The 22,279-nt window shown below is 41.4% G+C and overlaps 3 protein-coding genes across 6 annotated transcripts in view; 2 read left to right on the top strand and 1 right to left on the bottom strand.

Annotated features, from left to right (window-relative positions):
- Positions 1 to 9,561, bottom strand: part of jak2a (Janus kinase 2a) — a 28,405-nt gene extending 18,844 nt beyond the window's left edge. For both annotated transcript variants that reach the window (XM_017410763.3, XM_017410765.3), the window contains exon 1: positions 9,134 to 9,561. The gene's annotated coding sequence lies outside the window, so the exon portion shown is untranslated. The remainder of the gene's footprint in view (positions 1 to 9,133) is intronic.
- Positions 9,562 to 15,398: 5,837 nt separating this feature from the next.
- On the top strand, positions 15,399 to 17,157 carry LOC108232634 (zinc finger and BTB domain-containing protein 26-like). The gene is made up of 2 exons (XM_017410548.3): positions 15,399 to 15,731; positions 16,108 to 17,157. The coding sequence occupies exons 1-2, from the start codon at positions 15,423 to 15,425 to the stop codon at positions 17,110 to 17,112; spliced, it is 1,314 nt and encodes a 437-aa protein (XP_017266037.1). The 5' UTR covers positions 15,399 to 15,422; the 3' UTR covers positions 17,113 to 17,157.
- A 2,730-nt stretch (positions 17,158 to 19,887) lies between these two features.
- Positions 19,888 to 22,279, top strand: part of rc3h2 (ring finger and CCCH-type domains 2) — a 28,554-nt gene continuing 26,162 nt past the window's right edge. For all 3 annotated transcript variants that reach the window (XM_017410396.3, XM_017410397.3, XM_017410398.3), the window contains exon 1: positions 19,888 to 20,354. The gene's annotated coding sequence lies outside the window, so the exon portion shown is untranslated. The remainder of the gene's footprint in view (positions 20,355 to 22,279) is intronic.

Below are 22,279 nucleotides of genomic sequence, written 5' to 3' on the forward strand. Positions count from 1 at the left end.
GATCTAAAGCTTTACATTTAGATCATCTTATGTTGGGAAATGGAGTCGTAGCAGTTTTGGTTAAACCTCGAAAATAACGTGATGCGTGATTTCATGCATTATTGCCAGAAGTTGTGAATGACTCTCGGCTACTACCACATCAAATCTTAGCTCAGTATCTGTAATATCTGTTTGTGTCTGTTGGCTGTGGAGGCCATCTTGAATTGGACCGACTTCCAATCATGCTGTAGATGTCCACCCAATGCTTACTTTCTGCAAGTTTCATTAAGGGTCTTACATTTGTTTGTGAGATATTTCAAAACATCACACACAGGCAAAAAAAAACCCTGATCATCCACTTTTGCCTTGAGGAAGATGAGTTAAAGTTTCAGCAAGAGCACAGCTTTTAACGCAGCAAATACAATACTTTTCCATTACCTTCCACAAGCTTTTTGTTGACACTGCTGATGTCACATGGTTGGAGGACTTAATGTCAGGAGACTTCAGTTCTCTAAACATTTAGCTGCTGTTTACACACCCAAAGCCCATTTATCACAAAGCCAACAGCCAGAGAGGCAGAAATGTGTGTTATCAGGCCCACTGTGCTTTCTGAGGACACGGGCTATCGGCTCAGCCACATTTGACTTCTTATCACAGCTCGGCTCCTCCACGCGTTGCTCCGGCGTCCTCTTCAACGGACCGAAATATTTCACCCCGTCCAACTGTCGAGCCTTCTTTGAATTAACCACCGCATTCCTGCTCAGACAGTTACAATAAATCTGACGCCTGAATCTGCAGACCACGAGGCGAGCAGACTCAACGCCTAACTGATGGTCAAGGCCAAGAGAGCTTATAGATCCTTTCGCCTCCCAGATCAGTTCAGATGGAAATAATGAACCGACTGACGGCTGACAGTCGTTTCATTCTTACTACAGCTTTCGAATAAATACATCATATTGCACATTTCTATCCACTGCTGCAAATTTTGAAGTTTCATGAACAAGCAGGTAGGGTTTAGGGTTTTTTAGCCGTTATCACCCGCTGCCAAGAGGTGAAGGTGGTAGATGATGTTTTTGCCGTAGTCTGTGTGTTTGTTGGTGTCAACATGATTCAAGATGGCTGCCACAGCCCTCTAACCTTTAAAAAATGTCTCTAATTCACTCAGTTTTACAGATATTGACCTACAATTTGGTGTGGTAGTAGCTGAGACTGATCCTCCAACACACATTCTGAGCGCTAACGGATTGTGCGAGATCTGGAATAAAGATGTTGCCATTAGCGATTTGGAGTCAATGCCATCTGTCTGTTAGCAAAATATCTCATGAACCACTGGACATTTTTTAATGAGATTTTCAGGAAATAACCATTGGATGTGCATCTAGAACAAATTCACTTTTGGAGCCGATCCAATTCAAAAGGGCCACCAGAACTAATCGACCTTAACCAACATAAAAATAACAATTTTACAGATATTGAGATCAAATTAGATGGTGTTAGTACCTGAAAGTCTTTCTCAACATATACTCTGAGAATGACCTCTAACAGTAATTGATGAGTCTGCACATAAACATTATTTTCCAGGTTTGACTGAAACAACTACAACTCCATCCTGTCTCAGTACAAGATGATCTTAGTTTAAAGCAATAAAAGGTGGCGAGCGATAACCATTTCTTTAAGAATGCGAAGCCTTGAACTAACCAACACGGTGGATAAATCAGTAAAGAGTAAAATAAGGCTAATATTTGAATGTGTGAACCTAGGATTCTGAATCTGAGGTTCAGGATGAGTCTACACAAGAGATAAGAGCTGAACAAACAAACATGAAGACTCTGCTCCAGCTTTCAACACAACTTGCTCATTCTTCACCTGTTTTTTTGTTTGTTTTAGTAGACATTTATATCATCACAGTTTGGTGCCACTCTGGCAACTAAAACAACCCAAAACAAAACGATGTACGAAGGCTGTGAACGAGATGCAGATTGTAAAGGTTTGGATTATTATTTGTCATTTTTTTAAGCGTGCTGCAAAACAGCATGTTGGAGGTTTGCCCAACTAAGGTTGAAAGGATTTGAAAGGCCGACACGAACAACCCCCTCTGGTGCTGCCAAAGGTTTGCTAACTGACACGGAAAAGTGAATGCTCGCTTTATCAAAGCTGCCAGCAGCAGTAAATGTTATAACTATGCAAAACAGCAACGATAAAGAGGTCCAAATATAACTTAATATCAGCCAACTTGTCTTTTTTCCCACCCCACCACATTTTGTCTCATACAAGTCAAACACATCAACAGCACCTCTGAACCCAGCCTGTGTTCGTTAAACATGGAAAAACCCTTAAAGATACGAAGCGAAAGGGGGGAACCAGCAGGAGAAACTCTGGAAGGGAAGCTTTTTGGGTGCGGTGGTCAGCAGGACTGCATCTCAAAACAGATGTGTATCGCTGTCACACAAAATACACCAGCTATGGAGAAGAAGACCCATTACAGAAACGTCCCTGTAATGTCTCCCTTGCTGTTACGGTCCATGTCAGGACTTCTCAGACTTTATACTCAGAGGTCCAAGGCTGACGTTAGATAAAGGTCAAAGGTCTGGAAGAACTGGCAATAACCAAATTCTTTTTATTAAGTTTGTTCCATCCTTAAACAATCCTTCAGAACTGAACATCCTTCAGTTGTTTGCTTAGGAACCTAAGCTGCTGTAACCTTTGACAGTAAAGCTCAAAGTGCTCTGTCATTTGTAAGAACGTGACGAACCTAAAATGCCTTCGTGTCCACACAAGAATAAACAGTTTAAATAAACGGAACCTAAAGGCATCCACACCCTGGGAGCTTAAATGTGAGACAGCTAGAATCCAGAGTAACTGCCTTAAATGATCTGACTAGACCTCGGAACAAAAGATGTCAGATGGATTAACGGTTTACTTGTCGAGCAGCAGCGATATGAGCTGTTCACAGATATGTTGTGAGGAGAAAATAAATGCATGTTTCTCCACCCACTCGTCTTTGAAAAGTCACTTTTCTTCGTCGGTTTTTCGTCTGTTTGCACATTTAGGTAATGCCGCGGCAGTGTGGCATTAACACCTTCTTCTCTGCTGCCTCAAGCCTCTGATAACGATTACAGATGGAGGCTGAGGCTGAAAGCTGCTCCGGCCGCCACGCTGGATATGAGCAGTTTGATGTGGGCGACAAATCAACGGCCGGGAATACGAGGTTCGCGAGCTGTGATTTTTTTGTTTGTTTTGTTTTGTTTAAAGGCTGCCAGAGCTAAACGCAGCGGCACGGCTCGCTGGTCACAAACGCTCAGAATTGAATCAGGCTGCAACAGAAAATTGGCCTTTTTTTTTTCTTTCTTCGCAATTTTGAGTTGCCGACTTGTAACCCAGGGAGACACTATGTCCCCAGTACCCTCACTCAGTCTATCTGATAGGAGCCACACTGCTCATTATTTCATCATGCTGATGCATTTCACAGCAATTGAACATAATGTGGACTGGGTCCAGACTGACTTGTGTCTTGGATCGTAAATAACCACACACACACATCCTTTTAGGACACTGCATTGACTTCCATTCATTTCTGGAGCCTAACCCTGACCCTTACCCTTAACCTAACCATTACGAGTACATTGCAAACCCTAACTCAATCCACACCTTAGCCCTAAACCCAACCCCTAACCCAAAAATGGGGTTCCATTGTATCAGGACCACGTTTGTCAAAACTCTAGCTTCCCAAGAGGACTGATTTAGCGATGTGATTTATCTCTATTGACAGAGTAAACAGCAAACAGGACCGCTGCTTCTAAAGTTCATGCTGTCCTTAGAAATCCTGCTCACCCAGTTCCCATACCCCGATGTAACGCTGTATTTATTTAGGCATGTTTACACAGCCAAAATCAGAAGTCACGCTTCTTTTCTGTTTAGACCCGAAAAACATCGTAAAAAAAAATCTGTTTTTTCTGTGAAGAACTGCAATTCTTTTTAGGACACTAAAAACGTCATTGTTTGAGCTGTTAAAACTCGCCTTATTGTACATTACTGACTTATTATTGGCTAAAAAAGTGACTTCCTTTGTTGCATAAAGCTTCTAATTCAAAAGTGTGAATAAAAAATGAAGTCCAGAATTTAGTCCTGTAAGGTGTTTTTATCTCCCCGTGGAGATTAGAAGAAATTAAAACAATATTAAAGCTTATTTGTGCACAAACATGTCCTTTAACTCAGTTTATTTATTTATTTATTTATTTATACACCTATTTCCAGCACCAGCTCACAACAAAAGTCACTTTAAGATGATAAAATACGACCTGAAACAGACAGATTGGTATGACCAAAGGTTTTTAGTTGGTATAAGAGTTTTATCACCTCCTGACATGAAAGGAGGGCAATAATGTAATTGCATGTGTCTGCAATGTCTGTTAGCAAAATATCTTATGAACCACTGGACGGATTTGAACTAAACTCTCAGAGGGTAATCAGTGGATGTGCATCAACGGCTGATTAACTTTTGGACTCAACCTGAATTAAGGTGGCCGCCACAGCTGATCCACCATTGCGAACACAAAAAGGGCCACACCTCAGCCAATTTCACAGACACTGAACTGAAGTTTGGTGTGGTAGTAACTGAGAGTCATCCCCATCATATACGCCAAGCCCAGAAAGCTCAAAAAGATAACATAATATATCTCGTGCAAAAAATGGAGGAGGTTGTGCTCAGCGGTGGTAGGCTAGGCTAGGCTGAGCTCCAACACGATAAGTTTTAGCTACAAAATGAGTGCCCACGACCGTAACACAAACACGACACGAACAAGCTTTCACAAGCGAAGAGACAGCAGACGACACCGTTGATAAGAGAGGAAAGATTAATTCGGTGGTGTGGAAGTGGTTCGGCTATCTAAGATCTGATAAACTTCAGGTTTCAGCGTGCAGCAAAACGTGCCGGAGAGTCGTGCCAACCAGCAGCGGGAACACACCGATCCTCCTCCACCATCTGAAGAATCTCCACTCCGTAGAATACGCTGAGAGTCAGAAGATGGAGAAGCACAGAAGTTGAAGCTGACCTGTCCCTGAAGCATCGGCCCCGGCCCCGGCCCCGGCCCCGGCCCTGGCCCCGGCCCCGGCCCCGGCTGGGTCAAAACAGAAGGCCATGCAGGAAACGCAGATCACTGGATTCATGCTGTATGACAAGAACTCCAAACGCACCTTTGTTTAAATCAATAAGAACATAATGCTGTAGTTTAAAGTTAAAGCTATTAATATTGACAAAGTTGAGAGTTTTGTGTTGATTTGACGGTGATTTCTTTGAAGGCGAAATACAAATAAAAGGTGAACATTTGTTTATTTGTACAGTTTGTATTTCTGAAATGTTATACTGGAGGAGTTTTAGTTTTTAGTTTTACAAGCATCTGCTGTGGGCATTCTTGGCAGTTTTTCTGAGGCTTTTTTATTGTTTATATTGATATCGGAATTATATCGTATCGACCGAAATTAAGAAATATATCATGATACAAGTTTTGGTCATATCGTCCAGTCCCACTCCCGTTTTTGGTCAAATCTGGAAAAACTAGGATCGGTGCACCATCAGGAGACGTCCCGCTCAGAGCTCAGAGCTCAGAGCTCAGACATCAGAGCACGTCCTGCTAATGACTCTCAGCTACCACCACATCAACATTTAGCTCCGCATCTATAAAACCGACGGAGCTATAGCTGTTTTTGTTGCACTCAGCTAAGGTCGATTAGCTGGGGCAGCCATTTTGAGTTGGACTGACTGTGTGTATGAGCAAACCCCCCAAACTACAGCTTGAAAAGCACCTTTTCACATGACATCATGACAAAATGTACAGAACAGACCGCACAATAGTGACATGAAAGTACAGTCACTTCCTTTCCCTGCTGCAAAAACATGCGTGCACGTGTACGGGCGCTCACATGGCGCTGCTGGTTGCCTTTTTCAAAAGTGACAGACATACTGTGACTGAGAAAAAAAGAAGCTTTGCAGAGTAGAGGTAGGGTTTTTTTTTTGTTTTTTGTTTTGTTTTATTCTGTACCTTTTAAAAGCCACAAGTGACATGAGTGTAATGCAGATTGTAACTATAGTGAGAATGAAGTTACTCACTGGGAACTAGATGTGATAGTGCTGGTTAAGCTGCTTAAAATAAATCAATTAGAACTTCAAAATACGCAGGCTTACTGAATAGACTGCGGCCGACATCATTTTGTCAGAAGTGTGAACAAAAAACAAACACTCTTCTATTTTTTCCAGTTTTTAAAACTTTATTTTATTTTTTTTACATTCTACTCTGACCTGGATAAAAGCATTACATGCCAGCCCCAATTCAAGAATAATGTACTTTCCCTGCAGCACGTCTGCTGATTTGTTGTGTTCCAGTAAATCCCTGAAGTGAAATCTGGGTGAAAACGTTTCGACTAAATGAGCCCAACGTTAGAACTGAAACATCAGGTTTAAAAAAAAATATATATATATATATACACACACTCGCTTATTTGAAGCAGCATATCTCACCCAAAAACACACATTATTATGCAAAAAAAAAAAGAAACAAGAAAGGAAAGCGCACTATCTTTATCCCCTCAGATGTTTCTCTAACAGGATATACAGTCAGAGTAAGAATCCATATTAGTCTAACTTGTTCAGAAGGATTACTCAAAACCAGAACAGAAAAAACGCAGATACCATTTTGACATGTGAACTGGAAACTCTCTGCTCTGAAGAGAAATAAGCTCGCTGCTGAACAAAATCATTCATTTCCAGAAAAATCCAACAATTTGAACATCACATAAATGGCATTTAGACCTTTGGCTGCACGTCATTCGGACGGAAAAGCAGCCCATAAAAATAAATTACTGACAGACCCGTTAGGAAAAAATACCAGAAATGTTGCTCAAGATGACATTAGAGCAATACCAGTAAAATACAAAGACGTAAAAGTCTGTGTCACGTTAAAATATGAGATTAGAGATAAATAATTAGAGATAAATACACTCATTTGTGCATCAGTGGTAGAAATGTTAAGTTTCACCTGCTGAGGAAACAACATTTAGACTTCATCATTTAGAACTACAGCAATAACTTCTTTGACAGGTACTTTCCCCCATTTAGAAAAGTTCCCATCATTTATATAAATAAATGGCTTCGCAGATTAGACCTACAGCCGTTTTATTTTTTGTTTTGTTTTTTAAACAGAAATCCTGATGTTGCAGATGTAAACAAAGCCTGCACATCACAAACGTGACGGGACACGTTTAGATGAAGCGACACGATTATGCGGTTTGTTCTGTACATAAAAAAAGGACCAAAAATAAAGCAAGCTGAGGTATATTAGTGTTTACTGATGAACAACTGCGTGATTGTACTCTGAACGACCTTATTTGGGCAGAAGGTTAGCTTTTCGGAGTGATGGTTCATTAATTACAGTGAGGCTTTCTGCAAAAAAAAAAAAAAAGTACAACATTTAGCACAAGGTCGTCTAGTTTACAAAAAAAAAGAAGAAAAGACAGGAGCGTAGCTGATCAAAATACGGGCGAACATCCTGTCAGAGGAAGTCAATGAACGCGTCGCTGACATTTGTAGATTTTAAAAACAGATGGTTACTGTTTACGATCTCACTGAACACACGCCACACAGAGACAAGAAAGAGGAGTCCATTAAACAGTTAACAAAAATTATTTCATTTCCCAGTAAAGGTTGTCTGTGCGGGATTAAGACTGTGAGATTTCCTCACTGTTTGTCTTATTATCTCAGTAGCAACACCTACTGTTTAGGAGGAGAACTGCAGCACACCTTAAAAACAGTAGCTGTGAAAATGCACAATTTTTCTTTTATTAATTTGAATTTTTATGCTTCTAACACAATTTCTACATCAATAAATGATTGTTTGTGGGGGGTAATGTTAATGTAAAGTTGCTTTACAAGACAGCAAATATTCCTCAACTTCGTTTACGACTAAATCTGGCGATCAGTTATGGAAATTCTAATTTAACGCTCTCCACCGCTCCGTTCCCTCTGCCCAAAGACGACTCCCCTCCTGTCGCCTCTCGCCTTCGCAGCTTTAAGCCACCGTTTCTCTTCAGAGTAAGAGAAGGAGAACTTTACCTTTTCGTTTCCAACCTGGAGTCTCTGACTCTGTTTACATCCGGGGATTATTTTTGAGACTGTCTGAAGTGAACTCGTCAGCGTTTGAATGTAAACAAACGACTTCTGATTGTTGGCAACAAAACCATGACTCTGCTGATTTTGCTCATTTATTACAAATTCTGAACCAAGAGGAGGAAAGAGACGCAAACAGAAGTGGTTACTTCTAAAAACAAAATACCCTGCAGAGCAATGTATATATTTATATAGGGGTTTTTTTAAAAGAAATGTTTGTTATTATTACTATTTTTATGAATTCGCTGCAGACGATCCAAACGATCTCCTGTTCTAGTGCACCGAGTGAAAGTTATTTAAACAAATCACATTGGTTACACTGAAAAATACATTGCTTTCATCCAAATAAGTAATACATTTATTTTGAAAACCCACACCGTTGAGCTAAAAACAACTTTAAACGATTTGCATTTTCAACCAATTACGTTATCTAAACCAACAGAAACAAAATCCTTATTTTATTTAAGCCAAAATGAGTTTGCAAGTTCAAACAACCACCTAAAACAATTGAATCAAATTCAAGTCAATTCACAACAACAACAACAAAATCATCTCATGGGAGGAAACAAGTGGAAAAAAACAAGTCCAAATCCTACATCCAATTCAGGTTCAGATTAAAATTACAGTCAGTTCAATTCTTATCATAAAACCACACATGCAGCACATTATAAACTGACAACTAGTTAAAGTTATCTATCTATGTAAGCCAGCAGATTGAATAGGATTTATCCTGAGCGAGCACTTGCCGACAGTGGGAAGGAAAACCTCCAGCCCAAATCAGCCAAAGTTTCCACAAAGCAGCTTCAATCAAGTCAAGTATGTTTTTTCCCACTTTTAATTATTTTTGTGTAGCTGAAACTATATATTTGACAGTGCAGCGAAGCAAGCCTAAAAACAGCTTCTTCTTTTCTTTAGCCCTACATGCTGAGCCCCCAGAGGAGGTGTTCGTTGCCCAGAAGGCTCCAGCTGCAGCTCCCCATCCCGAGCCCAACTTACCCGGCCTGTTGCGCTGAGGTGTGGCCGCCTGCAGTGAGCTCAGGCTCGGCGTGAGGTCCGGCGGTCAGTTTGGACGGGGCTCGCCGCTGCAGCGTCACGTCGTCGACTTGTCCCCAGCTGCCATGGCTCTGAAACTCTTCACATCCTCCCCTCCGCTCCTACAAAGTCAGCGCGAACTGCTGGTTTTAGCTGGGGGAGACAAACTTTCTGTGCCGTCCCGTGCAACCCCCCTCCTCCTCCTCCTCCTTCGCGGTTTTTCTCGAGATATCCGATTTTACTGTGGGGCGGAGCAGGATGCCCCAAGTTGTTTTCATCCGCTGCTTCTCCGGTGATGCGATTCTTTGTGTATGTGTGTGTTTTGTTTTTTCTTCCGCGTCTGTCTCTGAAGCGGTTTTTAAGCTCCGGTGTTGTGGCGAAAAAGGCACCCCGGGCGTGAAAAAGAGGACTCCTTGTCGGGCGCATGCGCAGTTCAAAGAAGGCTTGTTTTCACCCACAAACCGAGCAAAAGTCAAAAGTGACAAACTTTTGGGAACCACTGAACTATGGGGAGTTTTATTTTCAATAAAACTATATATAGTTTTAAAAAGTATAAAAATCATACAAAAAAGTCCCACTATTTCCAGCCAGACTGAACAATTTGATACATGAATGGTTAAAAGTATGTGAAAGTAGTTTGCAAAAAAGAAAACACGCTATTGGATCATCTGAACTCATTATTTGTGTAAGAAAATAGTGTAAATAGATCTACTAATGTTAAGACAGAGAAATAGTCAATTGTGTTGTTTTTTGATTGTGTACCTTTTTTCCTAAAATAGTCTACTGATGTTATAATGCTTGACAGGGCATAATAGGAGCAAATATGTGAGCTTAACTCTGTCAGAGGTGGGTGTATGGAGCTCAATTTATGCCAAAATCATTTGTACACGTTCATGCATTCACTGTTTATGTCTACTGAACATATTAACATTAACGTACGTAATAGCAACAGGTGTGACAAAGCTGCAATCAACAGCTGCATTATATCAAAATTGTTAACGTGACAAAACATTTAACTATTTAACTTTAGTCTTTACCGCTGTAGCCCTGTATGGGGCTCCATTTGTGCCAAAAAACATTTATGCATGTTCATACATTAACTGTTCATGTCCACTAAACCATAGTTCATCATTCTGAAAGATCTGTTTTAAATTAGATTCAAGTTTCTTTTAAAATGCGAAGAACTTGGAGATTTATTTTATATAAAACATAAACAAAAGATTCAAAAGACCTAATTAAGTCTTTGTATACAAGAGACAATAAATGTGGACTTAAACTGAAATCATTTTCATCCTGCATCTCATTTAGCGTGGATGTGATTCTGAATTCAGGCTCAGCACATACATTTTGTCAGTGAAAACAATGTTTTTGCTTCTACTAATGCAAGAAAGGAAAACAAAACAAAACATATTACAAAAACTCAAAAGGTTTTCCACTCTCTGTGACTCACTTGCTATCGACACAGTTCAAAAGTCAGAATGATAACACTGGGACAGAAGTTCATGTGACCTTTACGGGCAACACGCTCATTCGGCTCATGAGTTTTAAAGCAACAAATGGTGCCGTTCAGGTGCCATTTTAGAGAAAGGGTTTCTTATTTCAGCAAAACTAATGCCATCAACGAGAGAAGAGTGATTTAACAGACAAATCTGACACATTTTTTAGGGCTTTTTTCTTTTTACATTTTTATTTTGAAGTGTGGTCCATAAATACAGTCTGAAATATGTTTAAGGACATTTCTTCTAATGCAAATGGTTATACTAGTTTTTTTTAAATATTTTTCTGTTTAAATGGTGTAAAGTGTCTAGTTTTTGGACTATGTGACAAAAGTACTTTATTTACGCATCAGCTAGACAGAAAAAAAACTCCCCTTTTATTTCTTTAGAAGTGCTGATGAATTTAGATTTTTTTTAAAAAGAAAACTTAAGCAACTTTTACAGAAACAAGCTTAGCGTGTGGACAAAAGATCTATGTTTAACCTTTTGATGCAATGATTTGCTGTAGAAGCATCAGGGGGAAAAAAAGAGGAACACTTCTTATCCATTTTTGGAGTTTAGGAAGTGAACTAAAAAAAGACTAGAGTGACAAATATTTCATTTAAAAAATAACAACTAAAGTTTAATTTTATTTTTCTGAGGAACAGTGACTTTTATTTATTGACCCCACCACTCACACAATGCTTAGTAAAAGAAGACAATCTAGTTTGTTTTATTAATTAGATCTGAGAAAGTGAAAGTCAAAGGAGCGGAGGTGGCGAGGGGTCTGCTTCTTTAAGGGCTCTCAGTATTTTGGAAAAGGTTTTGTCTCAGTGGCCATACATATAGAGATAGGGGTTTGTCCCTTTTTTGTTTGGCAAGACAGAGAGAGAGTATAGTGGGAGTGGGCGATAAGCATTTCTTCAAGGAATGCTAAACCTTTTGTTGGGTATTTGTCTTCATGTTGTCTTTAGTTTTCCTTCTCTGTAGTCTCATTTTTTTAAGTAAGTCATTAAAGTCCATTGACAACGTTTTAGGGGCTTTTTTTGCTCCCAGCTCCAGTTCTTCAAATGTTTTGTGTCTCGATTGGGTCATTAAATCCTTCTCGTGCAGGTCAGCACCTTGAATTTCACCTTACTTTGACTTTAAAAGAACAGGGAGGAACTTCCATAAAGATTCTAGTTTTCTAGTCCAAGTAAAAATAAACTATCTCTAATATTCACTCCTTACTCTACAACAGTGTCATCCCAGAATAAAACTACTGCTGGTAATTCCAACACTGAACCTTATGGAGCTAAATTCTCACACACAGGTGAGGTAAGGTGAGGACACAGAAAGAGACGAAGGCTGGGCTGGAACTGGGACTGACAGCTGGGGAAAAAGCTGATAGGAGCCAGTCAGGGAGGGTCGGTCTGCAAGAAAAGAATGGAACGGAGATGAAATCCATTGAGGAGAACAGATGACCCAAAGATACAGAAAAAGCAGAGACAATAGAGGCTAACTACACTGGAAGAAAAAAAATTAAAAAGGTAAACATTAGATAACAATATGAGTTCAGGAAAAGTCTGACAGAGGAGCCAAAACACAGAACATAACATGTTTGATAAATTAAGGAGGTTATGGTTTTGGTAGCATCTGTCTGTCTGTCTATCTGTGCACAAGATTAATCAAACAGTTATGAACGATTTTCATTACATTCTCAGGAAACTTCAAACATGGTAGAAGGAACAAGTGATTAAATGTTGGTGGTCAAAGGTCAGGATCAGAGATCAGCCCATACTCCAACTCTGCAGCTGGATAAGAGGAATGTTAAACTCCACAGCTGGACACCTCATGGGTCAAGGGTGATCACTGTTGATTTCAAGGTGACAGGATCAAAGGTCAATGTCACAGACGACCTGGTGCTCTAACTCTGCAGCAGTGTAATGTAGGAACGTCAGCCTGCACAGCTGGACACCTCATGAGTCAAAAAGGATGCCTGTTTCTGGAGGCAAATTTCCACTACGTTGAGTGATTTGCTTAAATTTGACATTTCTTTATCACCATCTTTGTTCCTACTTAATGACGATTCCACTTTAGAACTTTCCTCTCAGCAAAAGCGCATGCTATGGGCAGGCCTCACTGCAGCTAAGAAGATGTTGGCTCTACGATGGCAACCACCACACTTATTGCCTTGGCAACAATGGGCCAACTCCTTTCTAGATATCGTCATGATGGAGAGGTCAGTGGCCAGGATGCACACGGCCAGTCAAAAAACGATTAGAGCTTGGGATGCAGCTTATTCTTTGATCAAAGAAAGAGTGCAACATAATGCTATATAATCTTTCAATATATAACTGTTAGTGATGATTTAATCTTTGCAACTCTCCACTTCCATATTTATAATTTCGAGATCCTTGGGAACAGGGTAGGGGGTCGCCATGGAGTTGTGGGTTGGGGGGTGAGGGGGGTCACACTGTCTTCTATTTCTATGTTATATCCCATCTAATGTAACTATATTGTAATGTACATGTTATTGTGGAAGTAAAACAACAAAAATAAAAACATTTGATCAAAAAAAAAAAAAAAAGGATGCCTGTTGGTTTCAAGGTTTATGGGGTCAAAGGTCACAGGTAACCCCTTTTGTTTAAAACTTGTGACCCTTCTGTTTCCTCTGCCAAGGAGGTTTTGTTTCCGGTTGTGTCCGTTGGTTTGTTTGTCTGTCTGTTAGCAAAGATCAGGTAAAAACTAACAAACAGATTTGGATGAACTTTCCAGGAACTGTTGGGGTTGTCAGAACAAACAAGAAATTAAATTCTGGTGCTGATCCAGTTTATGATCCAGATGGCACTATTTTTTAATCATGCTGTGGCCTTAGCGGAGGTTTGTGCTCTCTGAGTGCTTCTAGTTAAAAGATATTTTGCTAACAGACAGACTCTGTTGACTCTGCTGGTTAATGAAAGATCAGTATTCAAAGCATGTGTTGAGAATGACTCTCAGCTACTACCACACCAAATTGCACCTTAATATCTGTAAAACTGACTGAATTATAGCCATATTGTGATTGTGAAAGTCAGTTGGCTGTAGCAGCCATCTTGAACCCTGTAGATATATTCAGTGATTAGTTTCTAAGAGTTTTGTTAAATTTGTCAAGTTGCTCACAAGATACTTTGGTAACAGACTCACAAACACACACACAGGCAAAAATATTATTGTTTGCTTTCACCTTATAGTAATTATCTATTATAATACTCCAACATATACCAGAGTAAACAGGATTCTAAAATGGTATTACATTGTTTATTATTTGGTGCGATTTACTTGAATAATTTTCAAATTTATTTCACAAATCAGATTCTTATTTTTTTTAATCCAAGTTTATTTTTAAAGCTAAAACCATCTGAAAGTGTTAGTCATTTTCTGTTCATGTCTAAAGAGTTTCAGTGTTGGGTCAGAATACATGATGTGACGAAGCAGCTGTGGTTTGAACAATATTACCACCATGTGGCTCGTTTGCAGCATTGCACCCATGTTTTGCTGAGCTTCTCCATAAATTCAAACTCTCTCAGGCCGGACACCAGTGTAGGAGCAGTGTCTTGGTGCAGCTTGTACCTAAGGACTCAGATCAGGTTGTGGCGCCGACGGGGTTAATTAGTTTTACACACTCCTGCGAAACACAAAGCAATCAATCAATCGCTGGTGCTTTTGCTGATGCATCTGATGGAAGCAGGGACTGGACTTCGCCTCGCTGCTGGAACACTCATCTGTTTCTCCTGCATGTGTGGAGCATCACAGTTTGTTTTCCTAGATAATAAACAGTGGCCTGAAAGCAGGGGAGTAGACAACTAACAAAACACTGAAAACAAAACCCTCTGTCTTCGATCCAAAGAAATCTACAGATCAAGGTAAGACTGTGCTTTTCCAGCCTGTTTAACTAAACTACAGCTCATTAGATAAGTTTCATTAGGAAAGACAAAACCTGCTTTGATTTGACATGTTCCAATACATGTTAAGATGTCTTTTCTTTTTAAAAATAGATCAGCAAAAAAAAAAAATCCCAATAAATAAAAGGCTCAGCACACACCAAACTTTAGCTTGGAAAATCTGTTAAATCCACAGAGGAATAGCCATTTTTTTAACAGCTATGGTTGATTAGCTGTGGTGGCCATCTTGAATTGTGTTGACTCCAAAAATGTGTGAAATTGTAGATGTGCAGATAATAACTACTTCCTGAGAGTTTCACTGAAAAATATGAGATATTTTGCTAACAGATGAACAGGGTTGACTCCAGTGCCAAGGTTTTAAGATGTCATACAATGTGTTGGGATGATGCTCAGCTACTTCCTTTTTAGCTTAATACATGCAAGATTAGCTGAGTTATAGTCACTTTTACGTTTTTTAGGGTCAGTTGTCTGTTGCGGCCATCTTGAATTGACTCCAGAAGGTAATCAATTGAACATCCACTGATTAGTTTTTGAAATTTTTATCAATATCCAATCAGTGGTTCCTGAGATATTTCACAAACAGACAGTTTATTCCAATAATTAATGGCAAAGTTTTAAAGACGGATCTCACACCATCAGTTAGTGCTTGGAGAATACATTGTGGGTGAGTGTCAGCTACTACCACGCCCAGTTTTGTTCAGTGATTCATGATTTGACTTGCCACAAACCAACAAGCACAGACAAAAACAGTGTCTGCTGGAGATGCTTCACCAGCAGGCAGTAAGTCCACAGTTAAACTTATTTGGCTCACAGCATCCTCACACATGAACAAATTGTTCTTTCAGAGAGAACGTCATGCCACGCTCTGCTGACACTCTGCGGTTCAGTTTGGCCAACCATGGAGACGCCATATTTTGCAAAATGAATGATCTGAGAGAAGAGCATCGCTTCTGTGACGTCACGCTCCTCCTCGGGAGTCCAAACGGCTCCGCTGACCGGTCTCATCGCTTCCATGGTCACAGAGTGGTGCTGGCGGCGTCCTCCGGCTTCCTCCGGGATCAGTTCCTGCTGCACGAAGGCCAGGCGGAGCTGAGTGTGGGTGTAGTTTCCAGTGTGAGGGTGGCTGAGACTCTGCTGTTGTCCTGCTACACCGGGCTCCTGGAGGTGCAGCACAGGTTCTTTGATCACCTGCAAACACTCAGATTTAATCTTTAAGCAAAAGATTTTGTTGTAGTGCAGAATCATTGACGGCTAAACCACTTCAGACTAATAATTAGCATTCTTAAAGGAATGCATGTTGCCCATCATCTTTCATGCCAGAGTTTTAAACTAACATCATCTTATAATTATGAAAAGAAATGGAGTTTTGGTCAAACCTTGTAAATGATGTTATGTAATAATGATGTATTAGATGTATTAATACATGTGAAAAACCCTAAATGACTGAAGTATTTTTACATTGTGCAAATTGAACTTTGGCTGAGATTTTAAGCTTTTATTTTGTTGTAATTGTCTTTATTTTTCTGGTCTTGCTATACAGGTCCCTCTGAAAGATCTGCTCAGCTACCTGACCGCAGCCAGTGCATTCCAGATGAGCCAGGTGGTGGACAAATGTCTCCAAGCCTTGTCCCTGTATCTCACCCCCAACTCATATGTACTGAAACTGGAGGAATGCTTCGACGAGAAGGAAGATCAGCAGCTCTACAGTAGCTGGCCAGGTTCCATCTTTGAAAGTCTGAGGGAAAAGGAAGCAGTCCAGCCCAGTGCCAGTGTCCAGGAAGGGGGAGCGGTCCTGATTCAGCCCAAACTGAGGGTCAGCCAGGACTCTGAGGACGATGGTCAAGAACAAGTACAAATCAGAAAAGACAGGAAGGCAACAAAAACTAAGAAGTCCTCTGAAGATCAAGCGTTTTGTCTTGACGCCTTAGAGTCAAAAACGACTGCAGCTGTTCTGGATCCTCCTGAGGTTTTCCAAGAACCACTTTCCTCCACGACCGTAAGTTCTGCAGTTCATGAAGAAGTGGTGGACAGTCCGCAGAACCAACATGAACAGGTGGCAGAAGAATCACCAGCAGAACGACAAGTGGACGCACTTTCTGCTCAGCAGCATCAAGGTGGAGAGCTTTTGAAACCTCTGCCAGGAGCGCATGCAGAAGACGTTTCAGACAGCGTGCTGATCCAGAGGCCTTATCTGTGCAGGAGGTGCGACCAGATCTTCCAGAACCTGTGGAGCTACGTGGGCCACCTGAAGGAGCACCGACAGTGCTCCTGCTTGATCTGCGGGGAGATCTTTCCTCACAAGACCGAACTGTCTCACCACATACGCGCTCACACCAACTTCAAACCTTTCAAATGCCCGCTGTGCCACGAGACGTTCACCCAGAAGGCCTTGCTGCAAGACCACCTCCACCTGCACACAGGAGACAAGCCTCATAGGTTTACGCTGCACCTCACTGAAAAGTCAGGCCTCAGGGAGCATCAGAGCAAGGGTCGTGGTCAGAGGAACTTAACAGATGTGTTTGAGGACGGTGGAGTGGCAGGGTAAAGCTTGATTAGCGCTGCTGGTTTTGTCTTTTTCATTCTTTTTTTTTTTTTGTAAAGCTCTACTTGTTTTGTGAAGTGACTTAGCACAAATATGCGCCACTTACAAGTTCACACAAAGTATTCAAATACATAACATTTTTTTTAAAATAAGGCAATGAGCAGTGCCAATTTGTGATAATAGCTGTGGCAGATATTTACTGATGAATAAATATTATTGTGTGAATGCTGATTTTCACAAGTAATATTGGGAGATCTTGCGAGCTCTTGCTCAGAGTAAATGTTTGGAATTAATACCAGTTACTCGCAGACAAAATTTAGCTTAATATCTGTACATTTGATTAAGCTACAGGCATTTTTGTGCTGGCTAATGTTGATTGGCTGTGGCAGCCTTCTTGAACTGGGTTGACTCCAGTAGTTGTAGGTTTACATCCAGTGGTTATGGATGCAGGAAGTTGGTGCCTCTCTCCTGCAGGGACACCCTGGACAGGTTGCAAGTCCCCTAATGGAAACCGTTCTGTGAAAAAAAAAAAACAATATCATGGAAAAAGACCGACCTGTGGGGGGCAAGGCGGGATTTTGACCCTCAGGGGTCTCACCACATACGGGTATCTGGGTATCTGTTGTTTTTTTGACAGCACTTATTTTCCTCTAAAGTTTTCTTTTTTTCTATCATGCTAAATAAATCATCTATTTGCTCTAAATGACTCTAAAACCTGTCACTAACCTCAGGCTCGCAGTTTCTTCTTCTCTCGTATTCGTAGTCTTGTGTTTTAAGCCTCCAAATAGGCCCTGGCCAGAGAGAAAAAGTGACCGACTCCCTTTCCTTCATTCAGTAAATAATCGTCAGGCAGACCAAGTAGTCTTATAGTCGCCCTCACCAATTCATATTCATTTTCTGCTGCGTGTATAGTCCGACCAAGAATCAGGTGGGTCAAAGTACATCCAAGCCCCTACATGTCAACTTTCTCATTCAGTCATTCAGTGAGAGTAGGCCTTAGAGATTCCCAGTTTCAGGGCCATTTCAGACTGTGGGGTACAGAGCTGGAAGCCTGTGTTGGTTTACCAGTAGATGAAAGTGTTGACATCTTGGCATCTGTTAACGCTGTTATGACAGGGAAATAATTCAGTTTATTGGGATATCGAATGCATTAAACTCAGGGAAGCTTTTCAGCCATTTCTCACAGAGTTAGAATGAACTGCTTTGGCATTTTCAAAATTGGAGTTGTTTGAAGACCCCTCTCATCCCCCAGCTTTGGACCAGCTCCCAGCTCATAAATCTGCTCAGAATTAAACTCAGTTTCTCAAGAGTGGATGTTTTAATGGTTTCTCTGTAAAATAATTATATCTAAACAGAAACGCACATGAAATGAAACAGGCTGCCATACATCATCGTTTCTGAAAAGCTTGAGTAAAGCTTTTTTTTTGTTTGTTTTTGCTCTTGTCTTCGCAGCAAATAAATAGCAGCAGTTTTTCAGTGCCAGAGCCGGGGGTAAGCGGAACCTGTTTGGTGGAAAAATCCATACAATATTGACTTTTTTTCATTAAAAAAAACGACATTTGTGACGAGTTGTTCTTGCTTAAAGTTGCTGTACAAAACTGTTGAACCATGCAGTTTTTCATATGCCACTTATTTGTTGCTTTATGTCAAAACATGTCACATGTCTTTATGATCAGCTGTACTTTATTTACTTAATCTTAAGACTTTCAAAGGAGCGGATTTTTATTATAATCATGCCCGGACACATAAAGCTTTAGAAGTGAAAGAGGACAGATTTACTTTTTATCACGACTGAATAAAAGCCGTTCACACACAGGTATTGCTTCACCTTTTGACCTCTCTGTGCATGACTCTGTAAGTAAGTGAGTTCTCCTGCACGGCTGAGTAGGTTTCCATGCTCTCCAACTCTGGTTCTTCATTACGCACGTCTCCTTTTATCCCTCAGTTATCCTTTCGGCCCAGAAATGTCACCATCGCTCATATAACTGAATGCATCAACTTGCCGGTGGGCATCTGAGATGCCGCCGACACCGAATGTGCAGCCAAACAAGGAGTGCATGGCAGGGTGTTTGTTCAGTGTGGACGTTCACATGTTTTAAGTGTAACCAAGGAAGATTTAATCATCTGATTCCACTAATGTCAGATCCTCTTTAAAATGTACTGCAATGGCGTCCCAAAGTAGGTCAAAGGTTTTGCATCCACAAGTGCACAAACACAGTGATGCATACACGGAGTCAGTAAATATAAATGTGGGGGCATTTCTATTATGAATGAGAGTCAGGGAGGTGGGAAGTATGAAAAGCTTAAAGAGAAATGTTACAGGTAGAAAGGAATGAAAAAAACAGTGTTTGTGATCAGAAAAAAAGTAACACAAGACCACCCCCTCTACACACACACACACACACACACACACACCACCACAAATGTGTTTATTTGTCAGCTGAATTGTACCAGGGTAGCCTAAGCAATCTGTTCGAATAGTGCAGAAATCACACCTTGTCATAATACTTTAAACAGTTGCAGACGAAAACAAAACAGGAAGGCGTGCAGTTTCTTCCGCTTCTCAACTTCCCTCAATAGATCTGAGATCTTAGAGTGAGTTTGAAACGTCCTCTTAAAGCCACACACACACACACACACACACGCACTTGTCAGTGCGCATCTCCAGCCGCCTGCTGCTGGCGCTCGCGCTCTGTTTGCTCCTTTAAGCCCACGCCTCGAAAAGCGGCTTGTTCCGGCTTGCCCCTTCGCATCCTCGTTATCCTTGCTCACCACATTAAAATAGTGCCCCTCCACAGTTAGGCGCCATCCTTTACACAGAGCACGATAAGTAAATACATTTTAAATAAAGAAGTAAAATTCGCAACCCAACACCGCACGCAGGGTGATGAGGAGCAGCGCGCGGGAGACCGCAGCAGCTTTCTGACGCGCACAGTCGGGCACCATCACTCAGCCCCGGCGGAGCGATACCATCCTCTCTCCTCCCCGGCCTGTGAGGCAGAGAGGGGGTGTGTGCGTGGCTCGGCGTATACCTGAGCGAGCGTGTCCGTCACGTACTGCTTCAAAGGTGGGCAGAGAGGATCGGAACCGGACCGAGGCACCTGTCCGCCTCGGATGCGCTGACATGCGGTGCCGAACTACCCTGGCACCAGGAACCATCCATCTGCTGCGGATGTTTTGCTACTGATTTTTCTTCTTCTTCTTTTTCTTCCGATGTGGGCGTCCATGAAAATGTTCACTCTTTGGTAAGTGATTTACAGCATCCAGAGTAGTTGCGCGCTGTGTACTCTGTATACTCTCTGTAATCATCATGTTGCTCAGATTGAATTTTAGATCTATGTGTTCAACATTTTATGTTGCACACACACACACACACACACACACACACACACACACACACATATATATATATTTATATATATGCACACACACATATGCCAATGCTTATTGCCAAAAGTATTCACTTGCCCATCCAAATAATTCAATTTAGGTGTTCCAATCACTTCCATGACTTCAGATATATAAAATCAAGCACCTATGCATGCAGACTGCTTCTACAAAAATTAGCGAAAGAATGGGTCATTCTCAGGAGCTCAGTGAATTCCAGCGTGGTGCCGTGGTAGGATGCCACCTGTGTAGTAAGTCCACAGTCGGCTGTTAGTGGTTCTATACCAAAGTGGAAGCGATTGGGAATGACAGCAACTCGGCCACGAAGCGTTAAGCCATGTAAAAATCACAGAGCGGGCTCAGAGGATGCTGAGGCTCGTAATGCTCAGAGGTTGCCAACGCTCTGCAGAGTCAACAGCTACAGACCTCCAAACTTAACGTGGCCTTCAGATTAGCTTAAGAGTCTGGATTTGGAGGTTGCCAGGAGAACGGTACTTGTCTGACTGGAAGTTTGGTGGAGGGAGGATTATGATGTGGGGTTGTTTTTCAGGAGTTAGGCTCAGCTGCTTAGTTCCAGTGAAAGGAAATCTTAATGCTTCAGCATGCCAAGACATTTTGGACAGTTTAATGCTCCCAGCTTTGTGGGAACAGTTTGGGGATGACCCCTTCCTGTTCCAACAGGACTGCACACCAGTGCACAAAGCAAGGTCCATCAAGACATGGATGAGCGAGTTTGGTGTGGAAGAACTTGACTGACCTGCACAGAGTCCTGACCTCAACCTGACAGAACACCTTTGGGATGAATTAGAGCAGAGACTGTGAAGCAGGCCTCTTGTCCAACATCAGTGTCTGACCTCACAGATGAGTTTCTGGAAGAATGGTCAAAAATTCCCCAAAACACTCCTAAACCTATGGAAAGCCATCCCAGAAGAGTTGAAGCTGTTATAGCTGCGAAGAGTGGGCCAACAATATATTAAACCCCATGGATTAAGAATGAGATGCCACTCAAGTTCATATGTGTGTGAAGGGAGGAGAGTGAATACTTTTGGCAATATAAAGTATAACAGTCTTAGGCGCGATATCTTTGCTGATCTACAATTTCTACAACTAACGCTGATGGAAGATGTTACATTTTTATGTGTTCAGTTGTAGAAGAAGTGAAAGCACACAGCCTCTGTGCAACAAGGAAGCTGCTGCAACGGTGGAGACTTGTTTACGTTGCCTCCCGAGCATGAAGGCTGGAGTTTTAACAAATATATACCCTCTTTTGCCCTCAGAGTGGCAAGGCAGAGCGGTTTCCTCACTCAGAAACTGCTTGTTATGAACCCGGAGGCTCTCAGTGTGCAGCAGTGTCATCAGAACGTTAAAGCATGCAGTCTGCTGCCTTTCAACGCTCATACTGTTTTCAGTTGCAAACCTGCTGATTTGCAACTGAAAGCAGCAAACTGACACTGTTATGCAGGACTTTATCAGTCCGGCTCACTGACAGACGCCATATATTTGTTGGTTAATGCACATATATGCCCTGCCTCAAGAGACAGTCCCCCCCACGCACAGGGATGACAGGCACAATGAATAAATAACCACACAAACTCACCCCCCGCCACCACCACCACTCTGTATGGCTCCAAAACAACTGAGCAGACACGGCAGAACCATCGAGCTGATAAAGAAGCATCCAAATCTGGAAAAAGCTGCACCTTAAGAGCTCATTGCTGATTTTACAAAATCTAAAATGATGTGTATTTAACCACATTTGCAGAAGAGCATCGGAATTATTATT

The sequence above is a fragment of the Kryptolebias marmoratus genome, linkage group LG14, assembly GCF_001649575.2.
Source record: "Kryptolebias marmoratus isolate JLee-2015 linkage group LG14, ASM164957v2, whole genome shotgun sequence".
NCBI lineage: Eukaryota > Metazoa > Chordata > Actinopteri > Cyprinodontiformes > Rivulidae > Kryptolebias > Kryptolebias marmoratus.

Bases quoted from the DNA above. Each gene is read 5' to 3' on its own strand.
- LOC108232634 (XM_017410548.3), top strand. From the start codon at position 15,423: ATGCCACGCTCTGCTGACACTCTGCGGTTCAGTTTGGCCAACCATGGA. The intron at 15,732-16,107 runs GTGCAGCACAGG...CTTGCTATACAG, and splicing joins GCTACACCGGGCTCCTGGAG to GTCCCTCTGAAAGATCTGCT.